The 19767-nt window shown below is 42.0% G+C and overlaps 1 protein-coding gene across 2 annotated transcripts in view; it reads right to left on the bottom strand.

The window, feature by feature from the left end:
* The window catches only part of TENM1 (teneurin transmembrane protein 1), a 349702-nt gene that overhangs the window by 99209 nt on the left and 230726 nt on the right, over window positions 1-19767 (bottom strand). The window contains exons 12-14 of one of the 2 annotated variants that reach the window (XM_055818110.1): window positions 8717-8902; window positions 7572-7595; window positions 5162-5308 (exon numbers count right to left, since the gene is read on the bottom strand). In XM_055818110.1, coding sequence (XP_055674085.1) covers window positions 5162-5308; window positions 7572-7595; window positions 8717-8902 — 357 coding nt within the window. The remainder of the gene's footprint in view (window positions 1-5161; window positions 5309-7571; window positions 7596-8716; window positions 8903-19767) is intronic. The other variant, XM_055818111.1, reaches the window with a different exon arrangement.

The raw sequence follows: 19767 nt of genomic DNA, 5'->3' as shown, positions 1-19767 counted from the left end.
AACAAGCATTAAACAATGCCTGTGCCAACTTGTTTCACCACAGGCTCAGTTAAGTCCAATTAGGGTTGCCAGGAATCTAAGCAAACTGAATCAAAGAGTAACTTCAGAAGGGACTGAGCAGCAGCAACCATCACGAGTCTCTGATGCTTATTTGTATGCATTTACCCAGACCGCTCCGCAGATTTCAGCTGGAACACAAGGCATGCAGCAGGCACTGAGGTTGTTAACTAGGAACTGTGTAAGGACACTGGAAACCCACCAGTGTGCCTGTGGGAAGGCTGCAGAGTGTCCTACCCAGTGAGTACCGGTGGTGTCTGGCCTTCCACATGCAGGAGAATGCAAATAGATCAGGGTTTTTCAGAAACTCTAAGTATCCCCGGGGAGCCCTCGCTGCTCAGCAACAATGAAAGCCATTCCCATCAGTATTATTTATATTGTGTAATAATAGCATATTACTTATATATGGACTCAATATCTCTGTGATGGATAGGTTATTAAAATGCCAATGGATGGGTCAGAAATACATCAATATTTTAGCAGCGCTGGTTATCAGCCCAAGGCTATGCTGAGTCATATATTTTTTTGTGCTTGGGAAAGCTTGGAGAAAGCTACAATAACTGTCTGAAGTGACTGAAGGGGTATTTAGAAGAGAATTCAAAGCTTGTAGTAAATAGTATTTTCCTTAAAAATAAACAGTCAGGATTGATTCAGGAAAGAAAAAGAAAACGATGACAAGAGATCCGGGCAAACTGAAGAGAGATCCGCGACAAAGAAATGGGCGTGAGTGACAGGCTGCAACTTCCAGCTTAAGATGAAGACCTGACATAGATGTCAGGATAGCGGGTAACCTGCAGCTTGGCAGGGTGGGGGGTGACCTGCGAGCTGGTGCCCAGTGCCTGCACATCCCAGGCTCTGCCTCCCTGTGCCGGGATGCAGGCACTCGCCCTGGCAGAGCTTTCAGGTAGTCTCCTGGAGCTACTGAAGCTTCCAAATGAGTCTAAAGTAATGGCAGGACAAGAGAAAATGACCTGCTCAGATGAGCTGAATGGTCATTTTATAAACTGAAAATGAAATCACATCAGTCATGACAATGAAAGGAGAATGAGAAATGGGGAATAATGTGATGCGGAAGCAAGCCACGGTGAGGGAAAGGCCCTGCTGCAAAGGACACCTGCTTGACTTCTTGGCATTATTTAACGGACATCACACGGCTAACAGACTGCAGATGCACTCCGCAAGAGCAAGTGCAAACCATGCCGTCATGCATCTGTTATAATGCTAAGACCTTTTCAATGATATTTGTAGTGATATTTGAACAGGTAAACATGCCCTTAAGTCTGCAAGCAGGAAAAAGCTAACAGAGAGTTATGAAATGGAATGGGCAAGGCAGTTATCGTACAGCCAGCGCACAAGTACAGCGTATACTAATGGAGCTTTAAAAGAAATAGTAGCCTTCCTGCTCAAGAAAGTATTTTTGCATGTTTAACCTTGCTAAAGAGATAGCTGTCCCGATGGGGAACTCGGTTGTCCTAGTTTTGGCTGGGAATAGAGTTCATTTTCTTCCTAGTAGCTGGCATAGTGCTGTGGTTTGGAATTAGGATAAGAATAATGTTGATAACGCACCGATGGTTTTAGTCATGGCTAGGTAATGCTTACACCAAGTCACGGAGTTTGCAGTTTCTCAGGCCCTGCCAGCGAGAAAGGTGGGGGCAGAAGAAGCTGGGAGGGGACACAGCCAGGACAGCTGACCAAAGGGATATTCCATACCACAGAATGCCATGCTCAGTATATAAACTGCGGGGGGCATCGCTCAGCAGGTGCTAAGCTATATTGTGCACCACTTGTTTGGCTTTTTCCCCTGAGTTTTTCTTTCTCTCTCGTCTTGTTATCTCCCTTTTCATGACAATTATTATTACTATATTTTACTTTATTTCAATTATTCAATTTTTTTTCTCAACCCACAAGTTTGACCATTTCCCGATTCCCCTCCCCATCCCACCAAGTGGCGGGGAAGGGGTGAGCGGCCGCATGGTGTTTAGCTGCTGCTGGGGTCAGACCACCGCATCCGTGCTTCAGCTCCTGCAGAACCGGGGCACCTGTGGAAACGCACATGGCTCACCTTCACACTAACACGTCCCCAAAAAATCTGAGACTTCCTCCCTCCCAAAGCTTTTGTGCTGTTACTACGGACCAAACAATAACATTAACACTTCCTCATGCCAAGTAAATTTGCCAAATTTACATTTTTTTGTAATTACATTACTCATGCCAAAAAAAAATAACCCCCCCCAACATTATTTGATCCCTACAGCTGGAACTGATAAAATACTTCATTTTCTAACATGCTTTTTCTACCATGTATTTGAAAGTATTTTTATATAGTAATAATATCAGTTTTTCAGTCTGTGAAAGTACCATATAATAAATCAACTGGAAACCACACAAAATTATCACTCTGCCTAACTCTTGAAATTAGTTTGCTTGACATAATAATTGTCCAGCCTTACTACAGCTTTGTTCTTTGGTTATGACTTCCTCCTGATGAACTTGAAGCACAAAACACTTCCTAAGGACTGAAATACAAATGTTTGATTTAAACCCAACTGGAATGAATAAGACCTTTGCTAGGGCCTGGAGCTCGGTCCCCTGGGCTCTGTGTCACTGACTGAAGGTGATCGCATCCTAATGGCTTAGGAAGTCACTACTTGCCGGGTGAGTTTCTGTAACTCCGCTGAGTACATGCTCTTAACTCACCGCAACTGCAGGCAAAAACATTAATAGTTCCACCTTTATGAACCTAATCCAGTTACTTAGCTTGATGGATGGTAACTCATTATGCCACCGTAATATTCTCATCCTCTAAGGCACAGCCTCGCAGCACATGGGACTGAACAGGTAGCGTCATGTCTTCTTCCTAATTTCTATTTTTCCTGTTGTGTATGTCTACAAACCCTGAAACACTAGGAATCAGCTTCTGATTTCACATTAATGTAACATTGGTATGACTCCACGACTTTAGGGGAATTTTTCTAATTTATGCTTATGCCAGATCAGGTCCTATGAACTTAATGTATAAAGAGAAGTGGTTTTAATATGTAGCCATAATTTTCTTTTCTTATATAAAATTGATTGTGAAGGAAACATAATTACACTTAGCCCATCTGTAGTCGTCAGATTAATTAAATATTTCTCTCTGCACTTATCTCTAATTGTAATGTCAACAGAGCTGTCCTGGTCCATGTTATGTTGCCATTAAAAAGGAAAAAGAAAATTACTTTTAAAACCTGCAGTGAAATGATGTTAAGTGTCTGCCTTAAACTGACAAATTCAAGGAGATTTAGAGTTAAAACTGCCAGCTCTTTCAATAACTCACTGTTACTGCAGAATATAAAGCACCTAAAATCACAATACAGGGCAGTTTACACAGAGCCAGTTCACAGAGTGTATCAGAAAATGCTTTACATACATTACAGGCTAAACAGGGGGTTTGTGGACAGATTTAAGAGTGCAGGCGAGTGAGTCAGTGGCTCGGACAGCAGGGGAGAGCGCCAGACAGATGGGAGAGCACACGGGGGGCAGCGATGCCAGCTGTGGGACCCTGTGTGAGAGGGATACACACCAGTGCAGAAGAGCAGAGAGAGTGCGCAGAGAGGTGGTTGTTAGACGTCTTGGAAAGAAGGTGGAAAAGGAAGGACGAAAGAGGAATAAGGTGATTTTGAAAGGGGTTCAGAGGAAGCCTTTGCCAAAGGACAGCATGGTCTTAGAGCCCACAGGATACAAAATCAGAAGGTCTCAAAATATATCTGTAAATGAGGAATCATCACTGAGTCAGAATGTTTCTATTGAGGTCCCACCATGACCTCAGTTCTTGGCCCCAAATCAAGCTTAATTTATCAATGACCTAGAACAAAACAGACAATTGGTATACTAAGGTTTGACACCACAGTGGGGTATGAGATCTCACCCAAGACACTGAAATGGTCTGTAAGTGCGACACAGTAAGATAATAGATATTTTGATACAACTCAGTGTACAATCTAAGGGAAAAAAAAAGTATCTGTGCTTGGGGCAGGTGTATTCACAGTCTGAATGAGAAAGCTGTCAGCTCCGAGTGTGGGGGAAAGCACACTGTGCGAGATGGTAGTAAGTAAAGGAAAGGACAGCAACAGTCCTTCTTGACTACCCAGTAAATGAGTATTCCTAAAATAGACAGGGAAAATAATTAACTCCCAGAAAAATCAGAGAGCAATGTTGTGGCTTTTCTGCCAGTGGTAAGTTTGAAATAGAACCTGGATGGTTTTCTTGAAAAAAATGCACTAGTTCGTGTGTTAGGATGAACTGCTGGAAACGAGGCAGAGATTAATTTACAAAAGAACTGTTTTTTTCCGAGCAAACCCCAAACCTAGACAGTTTTAGAAGGAATCAAGACTACAGAGGTCTGAGGTTGGGAGCACCTAGTGCCGAAGGACCTGGTTCAACTGGTGGAAAAAAATGAATGATTATTTTAGTACAGGATTATTTTAGAAGGATTATTTTAGCAGTTTGTGGTACTTTCAACAACTACTTCTACATACTTTCTCCACCAGCTTACTCAACAATTGTTCAAATGTAGGTCCAGACAACTGCAAGAACTGCGCTTCGTCTCAGTGGAAACATTGAGAAAGAGTTTAATGTTAAAAAAGTGTCTCTAAAAGCATGCTTTACACTTGCAAATGTATTCATTTAATGTTAAGATAAAACTCAACTCTGGATACATTTTGACAGGCACAGAGTTTTTTTAATTTGGGTATCCATCAGCTGTCTTTTCTGAAATAGATGACAGTTATGAGGTAGAGTGGAAAGGCGATAGAAGAAATTACTTGCCACACCTTTTTTTTTGTTGTTTTTGTTTGGGTTTGTACTTTTTTTTTAATGAAAAAATTCAAGTACTGGAATGATAGGCATGGCACATACATAATTTCTGCCTTGAATAACGTCTAGCACAAGGGTCTGTTCCCTCACTGCACTGCTTCAGATGAAGTCAGTGGAACAACTGTCTTGAGCAAACAGACAAACATTGACAATCTGCGATAAAAAGAAAAAACATACACCAAAACTATAGACTCAAATGGCAATCAGGTATGTGACAAATAAACACGGAGACATGAATTATGTATCGTACCTCCATCATTGTCCAGGTTATCTCCACACACCATTTCCATGACAATGTTACATCCTGAGCCACTCCAGCCCACTTGACAAACACAGTGCCATCCATTCTGATCGAGAGTGCACCTCCCATTTCCATAACACAGACCTGGGCAGCCATCTAGAAAAGAAAATGTAAAAAAGAAGCCTTCATGGAGGAGTTTTCTTCTCTTCTTTTACAGTTGTAATTATTCTTTAACATTCTTTCATGTAGCATTATACTTGCTGTCTTTAAATGGTCACAGGTCCCTTGCAAGTCATTTATATTTTTGCCCAAATATAAAAAAATCCCCACCCTGGTCCCTCCCTTTGCTTGCCCAAAAGTCATTTCTCAATGAGGAACGAGGATTTTTTCGTGTGTAACATTTTGTGTGCAGGAAAAAAGTGAGCAAACTTACAAGAAGATATTTAACAGTCTGCTGTGTCCAGCTCTTTCTCTACTTATTGAATAAGTTGTAGATCACAAAGGAAGGTATACACATAATCAATGTTTATATCAAAGACAGACATGGAAAACGTTTAAATGACAAATTGGCATTTATGGACATAATCCTACAGATTGCAGGGACCTTTTTATTCTGTTCATAAATACTCAGCTGACTGAGAAAAAGCGAATTTGATTTAAGTTGGAGTCCAACTCTTTCCACAAAAGGCAAACGAGGGAGCATTCCCTTCCAACGTCCAGTTCCACTTCCTTCCCATTACAGCCAATTCAAATATGACAAACACTTGCCCTTGAGTGGCTCTGATTCGAGATCAAAACTGAAACAATGACTGTAGCATCCTTTGGATTACATACTTGTAAGCTCTGAATCAATAGTAATTAGGACGTTCTCAGCTAGGTCTCTTGCCTATACAAGTGAGAGGAATTGTCTCTTGGATGGGTACACTCGTGTCCATCTGCTTGCCTAGTTTAGTGCCAGCTCAGACATTTGTCAAATCCTCGCCATGTCACACATGGAGCCAAAGGACAATGGATAAAGCTCAGCAATAAGCTTAACAGCACAAGTGGCATCCCTTCTAAGAGGGCTCCTTTCTTTTTGCCAGCAGGGACGCAGAGGAGCTGGGAGCTGTTCTGTACTTGGTAGTGAGCATCAACGCTTACGTGTTAGAGACAAGGGTTTTTTTGAGGGAGAAAGAAGAGGCCTCAGTCTGCGTATGTGTTTGGTGGCCCCAAGATGCTCCAAATGGACTTTGGAGGAGCTGACCAGAGAGTCAGAGAATCTGTACGACTGCTCCGTCAGGTTGTGACTTACAGCCCGGCATGCAGCACGTTTCCTGGGGACTTCACACTAGACTCATCATCCCTCTCCTTCTCACCCTTGGCGCAGCTTATCAAAACATCTGCAAACAGGGGCAGTGGCGGATCTGACCCTCTTGCTTGGCAGAGCTGGAGACGGGCAGCACCGTTTTCACACACCGGAATTCTGGAAGTTGCTGCTTTAAAGTAGCATGAGGTTGGCAACCACCAGATACAATATAAAAGCCAATTATTTGCCTCTTTCAGCCGCCGGGGGAAAGGGCAGCGTGAGAGCGCTGTTCTGGGTGACGGGGGTGTTTTCCCACATCAAGTCACTGTGCTGCTGAGTTCGTTCATTTCTTGCATATGATCATATTTTGCTGCTGTCTGCGGTTGTCCTCTAAGACTAGAATTGTAATGAATGTCTACATGATTTTATTATCATCTAATTCTGAAGAAATAACAAATGCAAAGTAAACACCCAGGTCTTTCTGGAATACTGGTTAGAGTTTGATATTTCAGCTAGCAGCACTTTTGCAAGGAGCAATGCGCATCACTGCTCTGCACGGCATGGTGAGGACAGAGGGACTGCTGTCAAACACGGGGAAGGAACTTGCGCTGACATGAATAAGCAGGACCTGCGGCCAGGCACGCAAATGAAATGAGCAGCACCATACACAACACAACATAAAACGTAACTCTTGTATCAAATGATTTGAGGAGAACCATATCACATCTAGCATAGACAGCTTTTAAGAAAGTGTGCTTCTGTTAAAAAAAAAATAAAAACATTTTTTTGTTCTTACGGAAGACAGGATCAACACAGATTTTTTTGAGCAAGTCCTCAGCTCTGTCCTTACTTTGGAATGCTAAGCCAGAGCAAAAAACTGATTTGCCTAACATAGCACATCAGATGGCCGCAGAAAACATGCTTATTTGTTAAAAACTGCACTTTCTTCTGTAAACCTCTCTCTGTATGTTTATATGAATCTCCACATATCTATATCTCCATAAACAAATGTTTTCTCTGTTCTGGCAACTTAGCAGCACAGAGCTTAGACCAAACAGTTACACAAACCGTCCCATTCCCAATACTTTTGTATCTTTTCATCATTTTTTCGCAGTGCTGATACGAAAAACTTACCTTGAACAGCATCTAAGTAGTGAGCTTAAAAAAGAAAAGAACAAAACTGAGATGGATTGAACTTCTGTACCCAAATGAAAATACAGCCACCGTTTGCTCGTGGCTTGCCACCTGTTGGCTAGATATAAAGTGTCTCTCTCTTACTGCAGTCACATCTATTCCTGCTACTGCGAGCAAAACACACTGTGCGTGTGATTGCTCTCCATTTGATGACAAGCATGCAGAGGACAGCTTGGGTCATGCCTGGCAGTGCCCACCATTTGAAGAACAGCTCTATTTATCTTCATTATTTTGGTCCTTTTCTGGATTTGCTTTATGTTTAGAAAATCAGGCCGTTCCCCCTTCACAAACCTAATTCTTGATTTAGCAAATTGGATTTATTGAATTCTAACGTCAATGAAAGAATTATCTTAAAATGATTAAGATAAAGCAGTCTACGTTTTTTCATGAAGCAAGTATGAGAGCTTATGCTGCTTGCCTCTAAAAATTAGATACCCTGCTATTACAAACAATTAAAATGTTTATGAATAATCTTGCTTTGGGACATTTTAGGGAGAAACACTATTAGACTTTAAAAAAAGCTGTGGTATTTCATTAAAAATATAACTATTGCATTTGTATAGTAGAGTAATGACTTCTAAAAAGATCTGAAAGCTTTACCTTGTTGGGAATATTGTTAGAAGCCAGCTATAGAAACGGCGCCTCTAGTAATAAGTAAAATATGTAAATCCTCAGACATGAAGGTAAGAGATTTAAAGCAAGAATTACTTGAGCTGAATAATAGCTTCATTCCCTCCCACCTTGTATTTCTTAAACATTTTTTTTTCTTCCTGACCCAAAGTTCACACATGAACGCAACCCAAAGGTATGTTAGGACTGCGATAGCTTTCTTTTGTGTGTTTTTGTGCTTTTTTAGAAAATTAATTCAGCAATGTTATTTCCTATGAAGAGAAAGCTGCTCTGAGCTGCTATTCTGCGGGACAAGCGGAGTGCACCATCCGTGCAGAGGCACCTTTTTACACTTGCCCTGACTCTGGGTCTCTTTTTCCAAAACGGCCTCAGTCAGACTTATGCCTACGGCACATCTCTGTATAACTGGTTAAGACCTGATGTGTTTTACTTCTCAAGGTACAAACCCCGCTTACCGATGGTGCAGTGGTCCCCTTCCCATCCAGGGCTGCACTCACACTTCCCGTCCTTGCACTGGCCGTGTTCAGCACAGTGAGAGTGGCAGGTACGTTCTTCACAGGTTGGTCCCACCCAGCCCTCTTCACACTGGCATATCCCTCTGGAACAGACACCGTGGCTCCCGCAGTCCAGGGTACATAGCTCTGCGTGGAATTACAGAAACACGTAACAAACAGCAGTTCCAGACTTCAAGCAGACTTTGCACTGATACCAAACGTAATCACTTTATATTAATATCACTCATCAGCTGGATCGAATACGAGATTTCATCCCCCGGTACAGACCTCAGCCAGTGTGGCTGCCTCCTTCTTTAGCGGACTGCAAATGGTGGCTTTGCATATGGTAGGGCAATGGGTCTAAAACAGACAAGCAATGACATGCAGAAGTCTTTATCTTTTGACCGATTTCAGCTGAGGCTTTTAATAATAGCACGCCATGTCCGTTCCCGGGTCCTACCAGTGCGGTTCTGAAATCTATCATAAAATATTGCAAGGGAGCTGAATTAAAGGCTAAAGTGACACATTAAATACACATAAGAAAACAGCCTTTGAGATATTCAGGTGTTTGTAGTGATGGCAAAACGGCCTTCACTTACATTAAGAACAGCCACCAGAAAGGTAACAGTGGGAAAGAAGAAGAGCAAGCACCCCACTCTGATGACCATATACAGCATCACCTGGCTTACAGGCCATGCAGATCTGCCTAGCGCAAAAATGGCTTTCAAGAATTAAAACTTGTTTTCCTTCCTGATTTTCATGAGCCAACTGCTAAGAAACCAGAAAAGCTGTTTCAGGAAGACAGCAGTACCTCTTTCATTGCACTCAGAAGAATTTCTCTACCTGGGCATTGTAGAACACCACTTGCTGTCAAGTGGAATGAAAGTCCTGAATTGTTGCAATACATCACAATATGCCAATTGCAATTCTACTTCCACTTAGACTAAAGTTGTTCTGTGAAAAGAATGGCTTTGTTATAAAAAGGTTCCATGTAGTTTGAATTTATTTAGAATAATTAGTGTCAAGAGACAGAATTTGCTTGTTATTCTGCAATTAACCTGCCACAGAAATGTTTCCTCCTCCTTCCTCTCAGAAAGCAGCTGATAGCACTACAAGCGTGAGCCAAATAATCATGTCTGCTCTGATTCCAAATGTCAGTGTTACATATTTAGTTGTGGCAAGATTCTTCCCTTGACAGATTTTAAACAATGATAATTTATATCTTGGAACACTTGTATATAAACATTCTTAAAAGCATTTGTAGTGACAAATGCTGTCACTGTATATACCAAGCAAAGTTTTTAAAGTTTAAATTGAAATCTTATAAATTCCAGACATTTTAATGCAGAGAGAAAAGCAGTACAGAAAGGGAACTGCACGGTGCCACTGCAGACGTGCTGGGCTCTGTCTTGAGTTAAATCGGTGAGTGACAAACTGGAAGAGCATGGTCCAACACAGAATCACCTTCAGAAGCAGAAGGCAGGGTAAGGAACCTAAGATAAAATCAAGTAGTTGGGAAGTACTGTCCTGAGGAATTAAAAGAAATAATATAAAAAAATAAAAAAACACATTAATTGTACTATTTCGACAAGGACTTGTGTTATGCTGGAGTACAAGACACACACAGTTATGTGTTGATATTCCTGCAGAAGAGTACACAGGACACGGAGAGAGACTACTCGGCTATATTCAAAGGAAAACCCGTGCTGAGCCTGGGGCATTATCCCTTGGAAGGACTTGATTGCTGCCTGCTGATCACATATCTGTCTAATGCTTCATGCCTTGGACTGCCTGCCTGCGTGTACCGGGAAGGATTTCTTCCCCCTTGCTGCATAATTCAGCTCGGCTTCGTTGTTTTGTTACTTGTTTTCTTCTTGGAAACCTGAGACCGCTCAGAGGACTACAGGGGGGACTCGCTCCGTTATTTCACTGGCACTGAAGTCATCCAAATACATGCTTCCGTGACTAGGAAATAAACTGATCCCACCAGACCTGGGATCACAAAGAATCACCCCCAGGCCAGACCGGCAGAGGACCACTGGCATTATTTTAACCTGTCTTTATAGCCTGGGGCATGGGCTAAATCCTGAGAATTAAATCCAACAAATTACCTGCTGCTTTCAAGGATTTAGGTTGCTAGAGGGATGGCTTTGATCTCTCCTGATCTCCCTTTAGTTCATTATAATTATTGCTTTTGGTATTTTACTGTAAGTGGCAAAGATTGTTAAGAGGATTTTAAGGAATATTATGTAGTTTACACTATGCTGGGCTAAGTGCAGTAGATGGTGTTTTTTTTTGACCCTTCTGGATTGAGTGTCTGCTACATAGTTTTTTGCAGTCGTGGGACCGGCTTAGTTCGACCGATGCCAAAACTTCAGAGAATATCGTAGGCAGCAACATAACAGAAGTGGCCATGTAGGCTGGAACGGCTGAAGCGGGGAAACAAGGCAGCACACCAACCTCCTGATCCTGTCAGCGGCTCCTACCACTTCTCTATCTAAAAATAAATCAAAGCACCATGTGGATACCCTTGAACACATCCCCACGCATGGCATGCACGCCTGCCCCACCTCTGCCTGCCCACCCAGCAGAGGCTAATCACGACAAACTCATCCTCCAAGCAAACTAAAGCAATAGCAGCACGGAGCCGAAGGCAATGTAGGCACATCCCTACCACCGGGAAATAGATCTTGCACATATTCCTATTTTACAACCCCCAAATTAAATGGATCTTAAAATGTTTGAAGTTTTCCATTGTTTTCGCTATGGCTCACACAAGAAATAAAAAGTTTAAATGCTATTTAAGTTCCTAAATTCAATCAGATTAATGAAGTGGAGATACAAGATTTCCTATCTCATCAAAAAATATCCTAGGCCAGTCACTATATAGTTTTCACTCACAAGATTCCTTTTTTTTTCCCACATAAGATCATACACAGCCAGATGAATTTTCCTTTATTTTTCACCTATGGGAATACAGTGGCTTCCTCTATCCCAAGCCACACTGTCTTGGAAAGAAAACACACTGGCACAAATTCTGGCACCAAAACTGGCTCTGTGCCACAGCAAATGTTATGTTAGTTGTCCTACACCCCGTTACTCAGTTTTCACACCTTGTTTCTGCCAACAAGTCAGGGCACAGTAGCCAGATACCAGTAACTGACTAAAAAATGTTACAAAAAAAGAGTGTGTCAAACCTGTTCCAGCAAAGGAATGCAGGAATGATCTTACCTAGCTCTTGCCTTTCCATCCAGTAATGCATTTCCCCCGCCGCCCCCCCCCCCCCCCCCCCCCCAATATTTAGTCTAACTCTTCTTTGACAATTAGTGTAACAGCATAACTAGAGGCTTGTGATGTAACATCCTCAAGTCGACTAAGCCAAATCAAAACCAATTCTGTAAGTACCAGCTGTAATGAAACCTGGTTTCTTAGTTTGGACGACACCTTCTGCAGTTACCTCTGCCGTTCTTCTGCTGCTCAGCCAGCTCACACTTCATGGTCATTGAGGCCAATTTTGAGACTTACATTTGTTTCGGTGATTTAATTTGAGGCTTCAGAAATGCTGTTTACGGCGATAATGCATTCTGCCATGAAAATCCAAGATTCTCCCCAGACTTCTCATGCAAAGCAAGGGAAACCAAGCCCAATGTCATCCTATTAATGCTGTGGTAGGACCTGCAGCTTTAATCCACAGCTAATTCAAACAACGAAGATTAAAAAAAGCATTATCAGTGCAGGTTGTGCTGTTTTCAAATGTAAAACAATTTCTTAGCTCCTCCCATCGATAAACAAGTCCAGAAATACCAACATAGCAGGGAGCCACATTAGCATTTATGTTTGTATCAAGGGAGTGGGTTTCCACAGCAGACTAGGCAACAGGAGATTCAAGCAAGGGGACAGTAACCAAATGCAACAGGAAACAAAACAATAACTTGAAATAGGCAGAGTTTCAAAACAAAGCCAGTGTGGTAAAAATTCAGGCAGCCCTGCAGTCAGACAGTAAGTCAGGCATCACGCAACTGTTCTGCTCAATGGGGCATCTTCCTGCTTCCATAGCAGTTGGTTCTACAGGACTCAGAAGCACCCCAAAAAGCAGTAGGTGCTCTGGAAGGAGCCAGCACAGCGGGGCAAGGGCTTTGACCTGTGGGTGCAGTGGCTCAGACAGCCAAGCATGTCTGCTCCGATGGAAACGGCTATTCTGCTCCCTCTCCTCTCCATCCATCTCCTGGCTCTGTGGTCCCTGCTCTGGAGCTTACTGTCTGAAACGGTACTGAGCTGACCCAGATCATGGAACTGGCAGATCGTTATTTGCTTTATTTTATACATACATATATGTTATATATATATATAATATACACCTGAAAGTTGCTGAGCTAACCAGCCCACCGAGATATCGAAGCAGCAACATGGGCTGTGCAAGGGAGGAGAGGCTGTGCACAGCTTGGATGGGGACTGTCCAGCTGGGGAGCCACGAGCTGTGCCATCCTCTGACTGCAGAGGGCCAGAGCAAGGGGGAGGTGACACGTAAGGTAACAAGGGAGGCAGGTGACAAGAGGTACAGTTTGGCTTAGTCGACTTGAGGATGTTACATCACAAGCCTCTAGTTATGCTGTTACACTAATTGTCAACCGTTCCCACAACGTTCAGTTCAACACATACAATTCATGAAGGCCCTCGGCTGCCTTGGCGTTTTGGTTTGTAGGCTCACATAAAAGCCACCTCTTCTTTGTCACTCTTTGTCACTGTTTAGTGGGACATTGCCTGCCTGAGCTCCAGGCAGATCCTGTGAAGCGTGGCAGGCTGCGGGCTGGTCTGTGGCTAAGGGACCAGATCCTCAGCAGGCATGAATTGCACAGGCTCCCCCTAAACCAAGAGTCACCCTAATTCACCGTAATTCGTGGTCCTGTTTCAGTTTTCATACCTGTACATGTTGCAATCAAACCAAGGTTCTCTAAATGAAGGGCTGGGAAGTTAATTCCCTTATTGAAAACCAGCTCCGCGGCGCAGGGTCGCTGCCAGCACGCACCGACTGGGTGCTGTGTGCTGGCCTCAGCCGACCCCCCAGTTCCTTACAGGTTCTCATGAAATGGCATCTTGATCAAATCTAAAAATCAGAGTCCTCAGCCTTAAATCAACTAATGAACAGGAGACTGAAACCAGTTCAACTCAGTATAGAATTTGTACTGACATGTCCTTAATTCTGAGTGCTCATTAATCTTCTCTGAAGAAGGCAAAGGCGAGCTGTGAAGCGTTATTTGTACATATTCTTGAGAAGGAGACAAATAGGTTGATCATTGCTGAACTAATCTAAAAAGCATTAAAAATTCACTCCACATTCTTCTTTTTAATTACCTAAGTCAACAATAAGTTCTTTCAAATCTGTTTTATAATAAGTTTCTACTTGTATGATATGAAAAGGGAAATTAAAGCTAAATATTTTATAATTTGTAATGATAAAGGAAGATTTTAATGTTAATTTGACACGTTTCAGAAATAACTCTTAGAAGATCAAGCTAAGAATACAAAACTGTATGCAAACAAAAGTGGTCAAATACTATGAAAACACTTTCATTTTACTTTTCTTCACATTCAGTGGTGGGTCCTGTTCCACAGACAGTCCAAACCTTAAGTCTCATATTAATAATTCTGCTATCCATTTTTTAATAAGTGGTTTCCCATAAAGATTAGAAATTAATCTATCCTGACTTTCACCCAATAAGCTTAACTGCTAGAGGCAGCAAAAAATCACCTATCTAGGCCTAATAAAGGAAGTTTTTTCAATTTAAATATACATTGCATTTAATAAGCTTGCATGATAATTTCAACAATGTTCCTGAGCTTTTTAAATTACCTTCCTGCTGTGTCCTGGAGACAGCTCTGTTCTAACTTTCATTTTCAGCAACTGATTTTATTAATATAATTTTTTACACTGCAAAAAAAGTTCAAAAATCTAAAGTTTTAGGAGTTTCAAAAACACTTGAGGTTTTGTTTTTTTTTTTTCAGTAAAACCTAACAGAAAGTCGTCCCCACTAGAGAAGGTTACCTGAGAGAGCACTATAGAGGTTTAATGTAGATGTCAAGTTTTACCTATCTGTACTAGAAGAGATGCTATTTTTGTGGTACAGCTTATATTACTCTCCCCATTTAAATATACTCCCTTTGGCAATCTGGATGTTATAACTGCAGCTAATCTAGGCTTTTCCAACAGTGTTACCGTGTGTCCGTAAGGTGTGCAATGTTTTACATCCTTGGCCAGCCACACCTTTGCCAATAAACCCTCGAGGCAGGGCCAGTTTTGTAGGGGGACGGTGCAGAAGCACCGCATGGGCTGTGCCAGTAATCAGTGGCACCTGCTCTCCAAGCCCAAGCTGGAATTGAAAGGGACGTGGAAGTGTTTGCAAAACAATTTTGAAGTCTTCAGCTGTCAGCTGCCAGGGTTTGTGAATGTGTTTCCTTTGGCAAACAGGAATCAGGTTCCTGGGTGGAAGAGGCAGCAAAGGTGCCTCAACAAAACTGCTACACCTCCTGCCCACCCTTCGCACCACTCAGGTACACTTGATGGGAAAATGCCATAGAACTTTCTGTAAAAGTTGGTGCAATCAAAAAGAAATCAATAGGATAGATCATTAACAAATGACTGACAACTATTTGGCAATTAAAAACAAACAAAACAAAACATCCACCTCTACTGCTCTACTATCTACTATCAGAATACTAAAATAACACACAGTTCTGACATGTATCTACCTGCATAGCCCAGTTTACTTATTTTAATGCAGATATATAGAAAACGGAGTTGCAAAGGACTCCACATGATCATCTACTCTTCCTTGTTTCAAATTCAATCATACCTGGCATCCCTTAAAGGCTCCCAGCAACAGAGAACCTACAACAGGACCAGGTAATCCATACTACCACCAGACTATCATCACAGACAAATATTCTCTCAGTCTAAGTTTCTCTTACTGCAATACTTCTTGTCCTTCTCTCCATGCATCACACGCTTATACCTGACAAAGAAAAATATTAAGGGTCATCTCAGAGTACCAGAACAATTTGTGAATTTGAGCGGTTTGTTATATTTGTGCGAATAAATTCAAGGCAACACTTTGATGTTAACTACACAAATGCTGCAAAAGTACCGCATTGAATTTATCTCACATATACCTTCAAAATAATTTCCACAGTAATTTCCAAAGATTCTGCTCTTGCACAAAGTGGGACTTGGTGTCTCATCCCAACAAAAGACACAAAGAATGAGATTCATCTCACCCAACTTCAGACATCTGTGTCTGAAGTAGTTTTCTATTACAGTGTGTTATCAGACTAGAATGCTTAAAATTTATTCAGCTACTGATATTTATCCTTTCTGACACTGTCATGAAGCAAGAGACTGTAGAGAGCATATAAAGCTAGGTTAAGCAGAAGATGAAATGACTTTGAAAAAATTCTCAAGGAGAAAACAGGTCCTACCACAAATTGTGTTTACCCTTGTTCCTGGCTCTGAATGATGGTAGAGAGGCTCATAGGATATTACAACCATTTACAGTTTACTGTGCATTACACAGACGCTCCTTAAAAAGCATTCCTTTCTTGCGTCTTCTCAATGTCTTCTACTATTTGGACTCATTAAGTACCCCATTTCCCTCATGAGTACATGACTGATACCTGTTCCCTGTTTTCTCTTCACTAGACCTATTGGTTTTGCTATGAAACAAATTAGCGATTCCATTAAATAAGCTTTTGGGTGGTCTCACTGGCAACTGCAAAACAGCACAGCTGAAATCGCTCTAAGTGAAGCTATGATCAATCCTGGCGCTCTTCTTCACGGTAGGGCCGGCATTATCGCAGGAGATGTTCTACCGGGAGGCAGCGAGGCACTTCGGGAGGTCGGGTCTTCCTCAGGGAGACAAGAGTTGCAGAAAAGCACTACTGAATAGCCAGTGTCATCAGAGCAAAACACGGGCAATCCGCATTTCACCTGGCCAGGACTATTATTTGGGATCATTCAGACACAATTACTGCACAATGATTAACTATTTCTACCCAAGGCAAAACTTCTCCATTCTCCAAATGCTGTTTCATTTTAAACCTTTCTACGGCAAGCTTCACGCAGAAACTCTTCCTGGCATGTTGCCTCACAGGTATCCGACTGCCTTTATCTTCTTACCACAGCCCGCAACACATAAAATAAACCCACTGGAACTAAAATGCCATATGCTCAACTGTTTGTTACTCAGAACATTTCACCATCAATCTAATGATGGGTTTTAATTTCTTCCTGGAAATAAACCTACCACCATCTCATTGTACTTATTTCTGATGCATTAAGTACTCTCTAAACAGCTCTTCTGTCTTCAAGTAGGAAGGCTGCCATTAACACCATTGTGCAACTCTAAATATATGAATGTAATTGCATTTTTTTAAAAAAACTTAACTTCTGGTAATGCTACACCTATTTTAAAGTTTCTTTTCCAAACCGGGAGCCTCAATTTGCTTGAAAATGTGTTTCTGTAGAAAATTAATCAGCGGACAGACAGAACAGTCCAAAAGGGCAAACACAGCAGAGGCGGGGGAAATGGCAGAGAAACTTTCCCCCCCTTCTTAGATCTTGTATCACACTTCCCTCCCCGACTTATTTTTCATCTGATGAAGAATATTTTCTTCCTGATCCAAATCCAATTTGTATATATAAAAAACCCTCACCCTTTATCGATTTTGCTGTGGTTCAAAATGGTATTTTTACAGTGCAAAAATTTAATCAATACAGCCTGATGAATCTGGACTGATAACGCTAAACATACTAACAGATATTTCATTTCAGGCAGCCAAAGCTCCGAAAATTGATACCACTGAAAAGGATTACCTGTTTGCCACTGGGCATATCTCTGTTTACCCAGCCACAGCGCTGGGGTGAAGCAGAACAGAATTGTGCTGTGCCTGCCACACAAGGGACTTCAGCTGTGGGACCTGTCTCTTTCTTAGAGATGAAACAGGTTGGCAGGTCGGACAAGGCCTTTGTGGGAAATGTTTAAAATAAATGAGCAAAAGTGTAACCTAACAGCAAGGAAGATTAGTCTGACACAAGGGTGAGGAGAACCACACCGTATTCTGACCAGGACATTTTTTAAAACCGTGTTTCCCGAGTAAACGTGGAGTTTCCTTGTCAAATTTGTTCCTGTTTTATAATTTGTCTCCACTGTTTGATTTCAAGTTGTACGTGTTGTAAAGCAGCGAGATTACAGTTGTCACTGGAGATTCATACCCTGACTAACAAGCTCTGAAATCCTTCACAATACACCGAGAACCACAAAAGGAAACACCGTGCAATGTCTACCTGGCTCAATATTTCATTTGATCAGGAGACCAGTAAGAAAGCAGTCCAGAACAATCTATCGTGAGCAGTAATGAGCGAGATGAAAGCTATGGGAGCGATGCCTTTGTGTTCACTTGCAGAGGAGAAAATGCAGTCCACAGCTCTGCTGGCTGTGATGCCAGTTGTGTAGGAAAAATGGGAAACCTGTTGAGCAAGTGACAGACCATGAGAAATAGGAAAGGCGCGAGGCTTATAATAACGATGAGAAACATGGAGAGCAACCAAATGGCTTTGTAGGGAAGAAGGAAACAGTCAAAGAGATGGCTCAGTAGGCACACTTAATAAAGCTGCCGCAGGTACAGCCTGAACTAATACAGCATCAAAAGAAAATAAAAGATCATCAAAAGAAAATAAAAGATTTTGAGACACTTATTTTTAGCAAAGGTTCACCAGAATGCCCGAGTAGACCAGGATACACCTTCACCTAAATCTTTCATGATACACAGAAGTACCATTATTAACACTGACTAAGGCTCTGCTCAGAGCATAAAGCTTTCCACCATCATTTAATTAGCAAATTTGATTAGTAGCATTCAGTAAAGAAGTAATGATTTATTTAAGCACTATGTGCAAAGAGTAGGCACCATCCTTAACTCAGTGGCTTACAGGATGACCTTGAATATGGGTCTACTCACAAAAATTGCTCTGGTTAAGTGCTTACCTCATGCAGCTCCCATGCTCTGTGCATTAGGTGTACCTACTGACTTCAGTAATGAAGATGTATTTTACTTGTCATACCTCCAAAGGGCTCAAAATGCAAAAGAGGTGCGCACTGGTACTGCTCCTCAATGTATTACAGGAACATCTACCCAGTTTCACCTGTGTAAAAGCAATGGCAGCCCCAAAGTGGTACAGATGCCATTGTTGCCCAAATTGGACATAGAATTATCACTCAGAAACTCAGAAGGAAAGGGAACACTGACTCACAGGATCCACACCGACATGCCAGGACTGGATGCTTTTAAAAGGCCATACTTCCATTTTTATCTTCTTTTTTTTTTCCCCCCCCTTTTTTTTTTTTTTTCCTTCAGTGAAGAGCCAGACTACACGGGCAGACAGAAACAGTGGATCAACTACAATAAGCCTTAGGAACTCTGTGTTCCCAATAACCAATTTGTATCGCAGTAAACTCATACAAGAAATTAAAACTCATTACCAGCTTCTAAGTAACATCTCAGGTTGACAGTCAAAAGTAAATCCAGCCGAAGAAGCTGTCCTTGCTTCATCCCTTTTTAGCAAAAATAGTTTCTTGGACCAACTCAACAGCCAGGTGTAACAAGCTCCTCTGCAAAAGCAAGGAGTGCTGCCTCAAGCAGCAGAAGTCACACAGCGCTCAGTGCCTGCCTACGGACATTGCTTACATGGAGAAGGAGCAAACATTTCTGTGGTCACTGCAGTGCTCGTAGAGATGAGCGCAGAGCGAGATAAAGCCGCTCCCAGTAAATAACCCAGAATTTCCTCTGTGTCAGCAGCACAAACAGAAATAGCAACACGCATCTGGCAGCTGCTGTTCTGTCCTGTTGCTGCTCAAGCAAAGATGCAGCTCATGACTTGCGTTTTTCCTGCACCAGGGAGAAGCAGCACCTTGGGCACGGGACCCTGGCTTGTAAGTGAGCACAGCCATCACACCTCAGTG

The sequence above is a fragment of the Falco peregrinus genome, chromosome 13, assembly GCF_023634155.1.
Source record: "Falco peregrinus isolate bFalPer1 chromosome 13, bFalPer1.pri, whole genome shotgun sequence".
NCBI lineage: Eukaryota > Metazoa > Chordata > Aves > Falconiformes > Falconidae > Falco > Falco peregrinus.
This window is presented reverse-complemented; position numbering and strand designations above follow the sequence as displayed.